Source organism: Odocoileus virginianus, chromosome 12 (genome assembly GCF_023699985.2).
Source record: "Odocoileus virginianus isolate 20LAN1187 ecotype Illinois chromosome 12, Ovbor_1.2, whole genome shotgun sequence".
NCBI classification, from domain to species: domain Eukaryota; kingdom Metazoa; phylum Chordata; class Mammalia; order Artiodactyla; family Cervidae; genus Odocoileus; species Odocoileus virginianus.
In genome coordinates, this window is record NC_069685.1 from 53,155,568 (window position 1) to 53,169,428 (window position 13,861).

A 13,861-nucleotide genomic window follows, 5' to 3' on the forward strand; every position below is an offset into this window, starting at 1 on the left:
AATGGAATGTGAATTTTAAATTTAAAAAGGTGTTGCCAATTTTCCTCCAAAGAGGATGCCCCAATTTATGGTCCTGTTAGCAAAGTATGAATACCAAAATTTTTTGACCTTCTAATCACTTCAGTGGAAATCTTTTCTCACTGTCATTTTAGGTTGTATTTCTCATTATGAATTAGATTGTCTTTCTTACGTTGACAAGCCATTTCCATTTCCTTTTCTGTGAACTCTCTGTTGATCTTTCTCATTTGTCTGAGGGCTTTTCCCTTGTTAATTTGTAGTAAATCTTACAAATATTATTTTCTTATTTCTCTTTTGACATTCTTTATTCTGGGATTTTGGGAGGAGGTGCAGAAATTTGTTATAAGGAATTCAACTTTTTTCCCCTCCAGTTGGCTTTCTAATTATTCCCAAATATTTTTTAAATAATCCATCTTTTCTTAACATTTTCTTCCTGATGTTAAAGTGTCACCTTCACAAAGAATTAAATAGAGAACTACTGTAAAATCATTGCTGTGATTAAAAAGCAGAATGTAAATGTTATACACATTGACAGTATATGTATTAATAATGTGAAAATAATAATGTACCTAGAAAGAAGTAGAGGTAGGAAAGAAATGTAAATGTACTAATTTTCCTGTTTTTCAGGGTAGTCAATAACAGTTCTTAAACTGAAAGTCTTTTTTAAGTAACTCTAATCTCTTAAAGCTTTGCATGATCTTTTTTTTCCCCCTTAACTCTAGAGGGTCTTTTAGGAACTGGTAACTAACTCTTGGTGAAGAAATTTTAACTAACATTAAGCAGTCATCTTACTTTCAGTTCAGTTCAGTTCAGTCGCTCAGTCGTGTCTGACTGTTTGCGACCCCATGAATCACAACACGCCAGGCCTCCCTGTCCATCACCAACTCCCAGAGTTTACTCAGACTCATGCCCATCGAGTCAGTGATGCCATCCAACCATCTCATCCTCTGTCGTCCCCTTCTCCTCCTGCCCCCAATCCCTCCCAGCATCAGGATCTTTTCCAATGAGTCAACTCTTTGCATGAGGTGGCCAAAGTATTGGAGTTTCAGCTTCAGCATCAGTCCTTTCAATGAATACCCAGGACTGATCTCCTTCAGGATGGACTGGTTGATCTCCTTGCAGTCCAAGGGACTCTCAAGAGTCTTCTCCAACACCACAGTTCAAAAGCATCAATTTTTCGGCACTCCGCTTTCTTCACAGTCCAACTCTCACATCCATACAGGACCACTGGAAAAACCATAGCCTTGACCAGATGGACCTTTGTTGGCAAAGTAATGTCTGTGCTTTTTAATATGCTATCTAGGTTGGTCATAACTTTCCTTCCAAGGAGTAAGCGTCGTTTAATTTCATGGCTGCAGTCACCATCTGCAGTGATTTTGGAGCCCAAAAAAATAAAGTCTGACACTGTTTCCACTGTCTCCCTATCTATTTCCCATGAGGTGATGGGACCAGATGCCATGATCTTAGTTTTCTCAATGTTAAGCTTTAAGCCAACTTTTTCACTCTCCTCTTTCACTTTCATCAAGAGGCTCTTTAGTTCCTCTTCACTTTCTGCCATAAGGGTGGTGTCATCTGCATATCTGAGGTTATTGATATTTCTCCCGGCAATCTTGATTCCAGCTTGTGCTTCTTCCAGACCAGCGTTTCTCATGATGTACTCTGCATATAAATTAAATAAGCAGAGTGACAGTATATAGCCTTGACGTACTCCTTTTCCTATTTGGAACCAGTCTGTTGTTCCATGTCCAGTTCTAACTGTTGCTTCCTGACCTGCATACAGGTTTCTCAAGAGGCAGGTCAGGTGGTCTGGTATTCCCATCTCTTTCAGAATTTTCCACAGTTTATTGTGATCCACACAGTCGGAGGCTTTGGCATAGTCTATAAAGCAGAAATAGATGGTTTTCTGGAACTCTCTTGCTTTTTCGATGATCCAGCAGATATTGGCAATTTGATCTCTGGTTCCTCTGCCTTTTCTAAAACCAGCTTGAACATCTGGAAGTTCTCGGTTCACGTATTGCTGAAGCCTGGCTTGGAGAATTTTGAGCATTACTTTACTAGCGTGTAAGATGAGTGCAATTGTGCAGTAGTTTGAGCATTCTTTGGGATTGCCTTTCTTTAGACTCCTCTAATTCTATGAAATTCAAATATACCTTAATTTAATAGATTATTTTTTAAATTACCATGTGTAGTAAGTTTCTCATGTAAAATTATTTCTGGATATCCATCATTCTGAGAGAGTGAGAGAGGGAGGGAGGGAAAGTGTCTAAAATGATATTTCATTTATTTCTGGATGGCAGAATTTTTATTTTCTTTTACTGTCTTTTATTGATTTCTGTGTACTATTTAAATGTTTAAAGTAAACATATTTCCAAGAACAATGAAAACATTCGTTGAAAATGATTTGAGAACCTTTCGACTGTATGGGTTTGGAGAACAATGAAGAGATGGTATTGCAGGCAGAAAGAACATGGGGAAAAGACATGGGAAAGAAAGAACATGGGAAAAAGAACAGGGAAAAAGACATGCAGGTGTGAAACCCATGGCAGAGACAAGAATGATCTACAAGTACGCTGCATTGGGTGGAACAGGGAATAGGAGTGACTAGATTGGAGCCTAGAAATTCAAGCAGGAACTGACTGTTAGGCCAGACTTTACAAAGGAGGCCGTGAAATGTTTTTAAGACATTGGGTGTATCAGTTTTGAAATATTTTAAGGTTTAATTAACTCCTAAAATAAGAAGCCCAGGATTTAGGAAAGGAGGTGTTAGAAGCAGTCCAGACCTGTAAGCAGCTCAATAGCTCCTCCTGTCTTCCTGCCCTAATACTTTACCATTCTTTGCACTTGACTTTTGTCTTCTTGGTCACAAAATGGCTCCTATGTTTCTGGGACTCAGACTTTATTCCAGGCAGGAGAAAAGAGGCAGGACAAAGAGTAAAATGCCTTCTCTTCCTATGCCTTGCTTTTTATCCTGGAAAACAAAGCCTTCCTCTGGGGTTTCTGCCTATATCTCAGAATTTGGCCAGAACTCGGTCACATTGCTAATTACACCTGCAAAGAAAGATGGAGTCCAGGTCTTATACTTTTTATTACTTTCAAGAAAGAAAGGCAAGAAAAAGAGGTTGGAATGAAGGATAACTAGGTCACAGTGTCTGTCACAGTTAATACCATGATCAACTCTGGTAGACCACCAGAAAACAAACTCCCAAATAAAGAAACCTGGGTGGCCATTCTAGCTCTTCCATTGTTTAGCTGGGTAAATCACTTAACCTCTCAGGGCCTAAAATTCCTCATCTTGGAAATAAAAGAATTACGAAGAGTTACTTCTCCTCTAAAATTCAGTATCCTAGGTTATAGCTTGAAGTTTACTAAAAACTGATTTATTCTTGTCTAATTGCGAGCACTGAAGTAGCCAAATAATTTTGCTGTCTCCCTTGCGTTCTCCTCTTCAAATATGCAAGCTACTCTTCCTTCCAGGAATGGTATTTCATTTTCAGAAAGGATTCTTTGCAGAGAAATAGATATTTTATTAAAATAGGAGCAAAAGCCACAATTCCCTGGACAGCAAAGTCAGAGTAAAGAACCACAAGACACACAGATTTTTTTCTCTCACAGTGGTCCTGCTCCTCTTTTATATCTGTTTAACTTATAAAGAAATTAAATCCATTCCATCATCTGAGGCCTACCACATTATACCTCATTCTCCCAATATGTTCAAATTATAATTTCACATAAGCTAATTTTCCACATAACTGAAACTTTTCCTTTAAAGAACAAAATTTTCTCCTCCTCCTTTTGATCTTTTTGTGTGGTGATCTTGTCAAAATACGTGATATGCTTCTCTGCCTTCCTCAAGAAATCTTAATGAATATAATGCCACTTCTTGGTTACTCAGAAATAATAGCATTTCATGAAATCTTGGTGTATAAAAAAAGTGTATGAAGGACAGTTGCCCCTTTACAAAATAGCCCACAAACCCTGGTTCATTTTTATTTGGTTGGTTGGTTGCTTGCTTGGTGTGTTAATCGTGGAATTTCCTTCTCTTTACTGTCAGGTGGTCAGATACCTTTTCAACAGACTCTCTTTTCAGCAAAAGTAACTAACAATTCCCAGTCCTCTATTCTCCTTCTTTTGTTCCCTCTTTCTAAACTGCTGTTGGCTGAGAAACCAGGAAACCAGAATATGTGTTAAAGATTATTGATAATATTGAAAGTGAAGCCTGATTACAGCAAGAAAAGCTTACAGACTTTGGGGTGAATATTTTAACCCCTTGGAGACCCTTTTGCCTTATTTCTCATTGCACAGCTCTGTAAAGGGAAGATGAAGTTGCCAGAATTCTGATCTCTGAGATAAATGGAATAACTGCCACATTTTCAAGGATATTACTGTATATGACCACAGAAATAGAAAACAAAATATTCATAAGTCTGTCTTTAAAAGGGTAGAGAGTGAGAAAGAGGATTGAGGCAGATTATAACAAGAATATTCTATACTCTGCATTTTGCTTATTACGTAGTTTCAGGTTTGAAAGTCACAAGCTCTCAGCTACTATTTTAAAGTTCTAGTCATTGTTATTACTTGCATGGTAAAGTAAACCTCAAGAATTCTCAAGTAAATTCTGGGACAAGTCCACAAAATGTGGCTTGAGAAAGAAGAGAAAAAACATGATTATCGCTTTATGAGATTTATACAAGATAAGAGGCTATATGAGATGAAAATTGTATCTTGTTATTTCTGCAAAATCCACAGAACTGTTTTACGTTGATTTATCTTTACATCTAAATCTTGCACCTAAAAATATGTCTCCTCATTATCAGTTTCTGTTTTTTTCTCTTCCCTTATCAGCATGACTTCGTTCGACGAGACCGTCCACTTCGTGTCCTTATTGACCTCATACAGAGGACAAAAGATGCCGTTCGTGAGCTAGATAACCTACAGTACCGGAAAATGAAAAAGATCCTTTTCCAAGAGACACGAAATGGACCCTTGAATGAGTCACAGGAAGATGAAGAAGTAGGTTGAGTTTCTTTTAGCGAACACTCACAGGGTACCTACTATGTGAAAAAGTTCTGGACTGGGATGCTATGAAAAACACTTTGGGGATTAACAATGTATTATAATTGATATTTCTGCCTTAAGAGACATGCACAGTTGCAAAAGAGACATTGAAAAAAATAATAAGACAAAATATGAACAGTGTCACAGAGGTGGAGCACACGGTAGGGGTCCATAGTGGGGAGAGAATAAGTCATCTGCTGGTGGGATTAGTGAAGAGGTGGGTCACTTTTGACAGGCAGTTACAGGGCACTTTTGTGCTGTGCTTTAGGAAAATTATCCTGGCATCAGAATGTAAGATGGATATGAATGGATAACTTTCTGGGTAATAGTCCATGCAGGAGGCAGTAAGGGCAGTATTCATGGGAATTGGGGAGAAGGAACATTGAGTAACACTAGAGGGGTGAACTTAATACAGCGCTTCTCACTGACCGTGACAGATGAGGGGGAGCTTATGGTGACTCTGAGCATTTGTGCTTCAATGACTAGAGTGTGTCAGTACCAAGAACATAGAAGAACCAAGGAGGAAGAGTTGGTTTAGGATGATTTCAGTTTGATGCCTGCTGAGTCTAAGGTCTTGGCATCATATGCTATTGACACAGTGTACAGGTGGAGTTTTTACAGAAAGATGACTTTAGTTTAAGTCAAATAGTTTAAGAAGAATTAGTCGAAGAGGCCTGAATAGAGATGTCTAGTGTTTGATTGGGAAATACAAATCTAGAACGTAGGAAAGAGGTCTGGGTAAAGGGTAGTTGGTTAGGGGTCAAGGACATTAAAATGAGGATGAATCAGGAGTTGAATGTAAAATGAGAAGAGAGTCCATGCCACATAAGAAAAGGGAAACACAGATGTTCAGAACAGATTTTTGGACTCTGGGAGAAGGCGAGGGTGGGATGTTCTGAGAGAATAGCATTGAAACAGGTATACTATCAAGAGTGAAACAGATCACCAGTCCAGGTTGGATGCATGAGACAAGTGCTCAGGGCTGGTGCACTGGGAAGACCCAGAAGGATGGGATGGGGAGGGAGGCGGGAGGGGGGATCGGGATGGGGAACACATGTAAATCCATGGCTGATTCATGTCAATGTATGGCAAAAACCACTACAATATTGTTAAGTAATTAGCCTCCAACTAATAAAAATAAGTGGGAAAAAAAAAGAAAAATTAAAAAAAAAGAAAAGGGAAACCTGGGAGATAAAGGCATCACAGATGTTATAAGTATACACAGCTTCAAGGAGGGAGCTACAAATACCATCAGATGCCACAGAGAAGTCAAGTTGAACAAGGACTGAAAACAGTGTTAACTGGGTTTTATAAGTAGGACCTTCTTGATGACCTTAGCAAAAGCAGTTTTATAGGGATAGTTTGGATGAATAGTCATTTACTGTGGTTTGTAGAATAAGTGGGAAGTGAGAAAGTAATGATAGTGAAAGTTGGTCATTTTAAGATTCATAAATTGGGTCAAGAAGGAAAAATGACAAAGGGCAGTATGTAGAAAGGTCCATACATATAAGGCAAGTCTCTTCATACTTATATGCAGAAGGAAAGGAGCCAGGATAGAGGCACTGAAGACAGAGGAAAGAGACACAGTTAAGGAATTAGCTTCTCAGAAAGTGCATAGCAGTAAGAACATTAGTGCAGGGATTAGCCTTGGACAAAAGAAAGGACTCCTTCTAAAAATAGATTAAAAACAGGGAAAGAATGAAGAATGAATTTTAGTTTAACTTTTTAATATAAAATAAAATTATTTTATCAATAATTATAAAAATAAAATTCAGAAAGCTGAACTGGAATATAAAAATCTCTTGATTGCATATATACAAAGGGGCCCCTTTAATTGGGAAAATAAATCTATTAAAAATATAATGTATTATCTATTTTTTTTATTGTCTATCATTTTAAACTACTCAAACTATCTTTGTCAGTGACTCCTTATATTTCCATGGCTAAGTAGCAATTCATTAAAGTTATGTAGTTACAGAATATGGTTCTTTGAAAATAGGGTTTATTTGGAGCTAAGTTGCTTTAATTATATTATTTAATCTTGTATCAAAAGATACCCACTGTGATGGATAAATTATATGTTCCGATTATTTTAGCATTTCTCAAATAGTAGTCTTTGGACTAGTAGTGAAGAATACCAGTATTATTTAACAGATATATTTAATAAGATTACAGAGGTAAGCTTGATAGAATTGCTTGAGGGAGGCAGAATTTAATTACCTGTCCAGGACAGTAGAATTAATATCCCTGTTCAGATATGAAGTTTCTCAATAATGACTTGCAAAAAGAGCATATTGCTTGTCAAACCTCTGAAAACTCTTTTTATCCTCTTTGAGCTTCAAGTGCCCACTGCCGTGTTTGTAGCTATCCTAGAGATCCCCTTTTCAGTAGCCTGCAGTCTTTCCCTAGCACCTTGAGTTCCTGAAAGTCTCTTAGAAAATTGACCTGGCTAGTTCTGCTTACCAAGTAGCGATACAGTGTGATAGTTGCATATGATGGGGGAAAGCCCTGGGGTAGCAGCATTTGGAACCTTATGGCCCATGTCCAGAACAGCCCTTGGGGAAAGAATCAAAGTGAATCAGAGATGTCTGAAAATGGTAGTGGAATAGTGGAGCCACTACATTAAAAGTTTCATCTTGCAGATTTGGCAGAAAAGCAACTTGGCACTGCAAAATTGAATGTACTTAATAGCTTAGTCAATGGATTGGTGCTTTATCTCCAGGAATTTTTTTTTAACCCAAGTGCCCCATTATTATAGGACAGCGAACATGGAACCAGCCTGAGCAGGGAATTGGACAGCCTGGGCAGCAACCACTCCATCCCAAGCATGTCTGTGAGCACAGGCAGCCAGGGCAGCAGCGTGAACAGCATGCAAGAGGTCATGGATGATAGCAGCTCTGAACTTGTCATGATGCATGATGATGAAAGCTCAGTAAATTCCACTTCCTCTGTTGTGCACAAGAAGGTAAGTTTCATGATCCCCTTCACAGTGCTAGGTTTTGCCCATCGTTATGAAGCCAACTCAGGTCACGCAGCATTCAGATATTTTAGTTCCCTCTTTACAACTGAAATTATGAAACTCAGCTGAGCACATGATAGTTCTTTTTGGTAAAAAAGGTAATGAAGGACTAAGCAAGCTGTATTTGTGCCTGTTTTTTCGTCTTCCTCTCTTGTTACTCTGATGTCCACCACCATCAAATAAACAAAAACAAATAAATCCATAAATCTCCACATCAAAGAAACCAGTTAAGTTTCTTTCTAAACCAATAACCTTAATACTGCTAACCTTAAAAGCTTTCTGAGTAAAACCTGTTGGTTGTGACCTTTTAGAAGTATTTCAGATGTATGTTTCTTACCGAGTAGTCCCAAAACTCTGTTTTAGAAAAAATTTCCACTCTTTTTTGTTGTTTCTTGGATTTGTCATTTCTAATTCTTCTAAGACCAGCTCTATGTCAGCTTAAATATTCTGACTTTTGAGTTAATGATTCTGTTTTTTGTTTTGACTTTACTTTTCCAATGGAGGATCATTCATTTCATACAAAGCCTATCATAATTTATAATTTGGCATGCTTTATTTTAAAATGAAAAATGAAAAAAAATAAAATAAAATGAAAAATGATTTTTAAGCTTCTTTCAAAGCAATTTCTATAAGATGAGTATTTCACAGAATTATCAATGATTTTTTATGGAGGAATTCCCAAAAGTGTTTTAAGTACCTTAGATAAGCAGTTCATATATGGAACTATAGAAAAGAATCCTTTATAACTTTTTCCATATTAGGTATATGTGAGTTGTGTATGTACTGCTGCTGCTGCTAAGTCGCTTCAGTTATGTCCAACTCTGTGCGACCCCATAGACAGCAGCCCACCAGACTCCGCCATCCCTGGAATTCTCCAGGCAAGAACACTGGAGTGGGTTACCTTTTCCTTTTCCAATCCATGAAAGTGAAAAGGGAAAGTGAAGTCACTCAGTCGTGTCCGACTCTTTGCAACCCCATGGACCGCAGCCTCCCAGGCTCCTCCGTCCATGGGATTTTCCAGGCAAGAGTACTGGAGTGGGTTGCCATTGCCTTCTCTGGTGTATGTACTCATTTTAATAAATATGAGTGATTACATTCTAACTCCAGTAGGAGAGCAGGTTTGAGAATTTTTTCCACTTAGATGTCTGCTGGTTTTGTATTTTTATTGTGAGAAAAAGAAAATTAAACAGGTAAGGATGAAAAGCATGTGAAAATATATTGGTGCCTAGTCATGAATAGTGGAGGGATCCCATTTATTTTCTGAACTGATTAACTTACTCATTTATTCAACAAACATTGGTGGGGACCCCTATTATCTGCAAGGAACTGTAGTAGGCCCTTTGGATACAGACAAAACAGACATGATGACTTCATGGAGCTTATTATCTGTGGGGGAGATTAAGCAGATAATCACACAAGTAAATTTATTGTGTAATTTTAAAACTTGTTCTGGGTAAAAGGAGGACTTATTCTATCGGGGAGTAGAGGAAAATCTCCCCAGTGAAATGACATTTAAGCTCAAACTTCAGAGACAAATAGAGATTAGCTAATTTGGGGTGAAAGATGGGGGTGAGGAAGCAATAGGTACAAAGGCCCTGAGACAAGGAATTTTGTATGTTCAAGGAAAAGGAGAAAAATCTGAGAAATTAGAGCTTGGAGGACTATGTGGAGAGTGAATTGGGACCAGAGTGACAGCAAGGACCCAGATTATTAGAAAGCCATAAAAGCATTTTGAGGAAATGAGTGATACCATGCAGATGAAGATATCTGCTAAGAGTTAAGCATTGTCAGTCAGCTGTGTTTAAACATGGGCAAATGGTCATGTGTTTGAAGGGTGGAAAAGGTTTTGCTCGGCTCTCTTTTTCGAAGTAATTATCATGGATGCTGAGAGATACTGACTTTTTCTTTTCTTTTAGCTCTAGGGCTTTGTGGGGATAGAGAGCAAAAAAAAAAAAAAAAAAAGAGGAATTCTGTTGGATCTTTTTACTCTAGGACATCTCAAATGAGCACCCAAAATTAGAAGAGAGATAATTAGATTAGATTACTGGAATAATCAATAAAATTAGATTACTGGCATAATCAACAAGAAAGAAGACCCTGGTCTTGAACTCATTGGAGGTTTTAATTTTAATATTTGCAGGCTGGTATAGAGCTTTCTTGTAATAGTTTGGGCCTTTCAGTGCCTTTTTCTCCTTGGTCTAATCTTAAGAAGATAAGATTTTAATTTATAATTTGAAATAGAAGGTAGTTGTGTTTGATATACAGAAAATATTTGTCAGGAAAATTTTTCTAAAATGTATTTCTATTTAACTATTAAATATAGAGGTAATGTGATAAAAAATATTGAAAAACATCTACAAATAAAACTATGAATTAGTTAACTTTAAAATATAAGCAAGGAAGTACGATAGTAGAAACAGTCAACTGAGTGAAAGGGAAACCCACAGAATGGGAGAAAATCCTGCAAATCATCTATCTTATAAAGAATCAATATCCAGAATATATGGAGAACTCCTAAAACTCAACAGCAACAATGAAAGAGAAAAAAAAACAACTGGAATCAAAAGTGAGTAAGGACTTGAATCACCACTTCTCCAAAGAAGATATAAAAATGATCAATGAGCATATGAAAAGATCCCCAACATTATCAATCATTAGGGAAATTCTAATCAAAATTACAGTAAGATACCACCCATGTGTGTAGCTATCACACACATTAGAGTGACCACTGTTTAAGAAAACAGAATGTAACAAGTGTTGCTAAGGATATGGAAAAATTAGAACCCTGTTCATTATTGGTAGGGTTTGAAAAGGGTACAACCACTGTGGGAAATGGTGTTTCCTTGAAAAATTAAAACTAGAATTACCATATAACCTAGCAATTCCACTTCTTAGTATATATCCAAAAGCCCTGAAAGCAGGGTCTCAAAGAGATTTTTGTACACCCATGTTCACTGCAGCCTTATTCACAAAAACAGCAGAGAGGTGGAAGCAATGTAAACGATGAATGAATAAACAAAATGTGTTATATACATACAACGGAGTATTATTCAACCTTTAAAAGAAGGAAATTCTGCCATATGCCATTAATACAATGTGGTTGAACCGTGAAGACATTATGCTAAGTGGAACAAATGTACCTGTCACAAAAAGACAAATGCTGTATGATTCCACTTATATGAGGCTCTTAGCATAATCAAAATCATGGAAAGTACAATGATAGTTACTAAGGATTTGGGGAGAGGATTAATAGGGACTTGCTATTTAATGGGGCACAGAGCTTCAGTTTTACAAAGAGAAAAAAGTTATAAGGGGCGATGTGATGCTGATAGTTACATAGTATTATAAGTGTATCAGCATTGAACCATACACTTGAAAATAATCAAGATGGTATCTTTGTTTTACCACAATTAAGAAAAGGAAAACATAGAAGCAGGCTAGAAGAATAGAGCATGTTATATATATGTGCTTAGTCAATCAGTCATGTCCGACTCTTTGCAACCCCCATGAACTGTAGCCCCCCAGACTCCTCTGTTCATGGAATTCTCCAGGCAAGAATACTGGAGTGGGTTACCATTCCCTTCTCCAGGGCATCTTACCAACCCAGCAATAGAACCCAGGTCTCCTGCATTGAAGGCAGATTTTTTGCCATCTGAGCCATCAGGGAAGCCCATTGTATATAAAAACTTAATATTAAATAATGGTATCTCTTCATGAAACCCATTTAGCCTTATACTTGGGCTTAATGTCTTTACTTAATAGAAATAAATTTTTCATAAGTTTCATATTTATTTTTCTACTTGACTTCAAAGTTTTTCACTTGGGAACATAAATAAAGTAGGATCTTAAACTCTCAACAGAAAGGTAGTGGACTCTAGGAATGAGGAAACTAGTTTTAAGTTCTGTCTGCCACTGTTAGTTTTATTTTACTTTGGACAAGTCACAAACCTCTCCAAACCTCAGTTTTTCCATCTGTAAAATAAGGAGTTGTTCTGTATGATTTCCAACATTGTTTCCGACTCTAAAATTTTGTGCTTCTATTCCTGTAAATTTTAAAAGAGTAAATGTCTAATATGACTTTCAAGTCATATTAGAGATGCCTTGATATAGAAAAGCCTATGTATCACTGAATTATCATTTTATAAACAATGTTCTACCCATTATCTCATTATCCTATTTTATTGTCTTTTTTAATACTTGTCACTATCTAAAATTCTACTATGTACTAATTCATTATTTCATAATTTGGGTGTAAATTTCATCATAGCTAAAATTATGCTTACCTTGTTCTGTGCTGTATCTCAACACCTTAGAACAGTGCCTGGCACAGCATAGGCACTCAGTAAATATCTAAGGAATGAGTGAATTAAAAAACAAAAAATACACAGTGAATAAATTGCTTACCAGATACTAAACACCATGCTATTTTGAATATAATGGTTTAAAAGGCTTGAATAATATTAAATATTATTTTTATGGTTTGAAAGACTTAAATAGATTGTCTCCAATAATAGTACTCTTGACAATAAGAACTTGCTTAATAAATATTAAAATGTAAGAATAAGGAAGGATGGGGAATTGTTTTGTTCCCCGCTCTTAACTGTTATAATTAAGATTGCAGACATATGCTAAATTAGTCAAATCATATATATGAGCAGAATGCCCATTTTATATAGGAAGTAAACTTACTTTTAAGGGCCATGTATAACTGTTAAGAGTGTGATTTGCAACTAACTGTTCTGCATCCAGAATAAAGATGTCCTGATTTTAGGAGGACAGACCTATCATAGATCAAGCCCAAAAAATACAAAGTGGGACACTGAAAATTTTCCTTTAACACCAGAATTTCAAGTTACTTTCCTCTCTACGATCTTTGCCTCTACTCTGGTCTTTCCCTGGCCCTGAAGGAATCCTAATCCAATCTTCCTTTTGAACAAGAATGATTTGATAAGTCTAAAGGTATATTCTGATAAAATAAACTTTAGGCACTTACTTCTTTTCTCCGTTCTAGTGTTGCCACACTGCTTTTTCCAATAACATGAATATAACTACATATCTAGACTGTTTGCTTCTCCAGGACACTTCTCTTCACATAAAACCTAGCTGGGTGTCTATCACATTGTGCATGCATGCATGCTAAGTTGCTCAGTCGTGCATGATTTTGTGCAACCCTTTGGACTGCAGCCTGCCAGGCTCCTCTGTCCATGAGATTCTCTAGGCAAGAATACTGCAGTGGGTTGCTGGGCCCTCCTCCAGGGGATCTTCCTGACACAGGGATCAAACCTGTGTCTCTTAGTCTACCTGCATTGGCAAGCAGTTTCTTTACCACTAGTGCCACCTGGGAAGCCCCTATCACATAGTAAGCACCCAATAAATGTTTTGTGAACTGACATGAAGATGAACTTTTATGGGGCACAACTCTACACCTCAGTTCTTGATTATTCACAAGTGAGTCCAGGGCAAACTCTTAATCCAGATTGGTTTTTTTTGCTATAGCCTAGGCTGCCTCTGAGCCTCCACCCTACACCTTAAAACGATTGGGTGTACAGTGGTAGCAAGCAGATTTTAATATTGTTTTAAGCAACAAAAGTCTGTTGTTTTTAATTTGACAATTGAAAGGTATATTTTTATTTTGTTAAAGTCTACAATCAATTATTTTTGCTTGCGGCTGCCTTCTGTTAATATAGATCATGAGACTTTTATGTATTAAAATTCTTTGTTCACTAATCAATTTGTTGTTTCTAGTATACCTAATGAACTCTAGTCATC

At 37.0% G+C, this 13,861-nt stretch overlaps 1 protein-coding gene across 11 annotated transcripts in view; it reads left to right on the top strand.

Moving 5' to 3' along the window:
- The window catches only part of TAOK3 (TAO kinase 3), a 183,611-nt gene that overhangs the window by 129,844 nt on the left and 39,906 nt on the right, over nt 1–13,861 (top strand). For all 11 annotated transcript variants that reach the window (XM_070475283.1, XM_020877283.2, XM_070475285.1 and 8 more), the window contains 2 exons: nt 4,861–5,028; nt 7,832–8,038. In XM_070475283.1, coding sequence (XP_070331384.1) covers nt 4,861–5,028; nt 7,832–8,038 — 375 coding nt within the window. The remainder of the gene's footprint in view (nt 1–4,860; nt 5,029–7,831; nt 8,039–13,861) is intronic.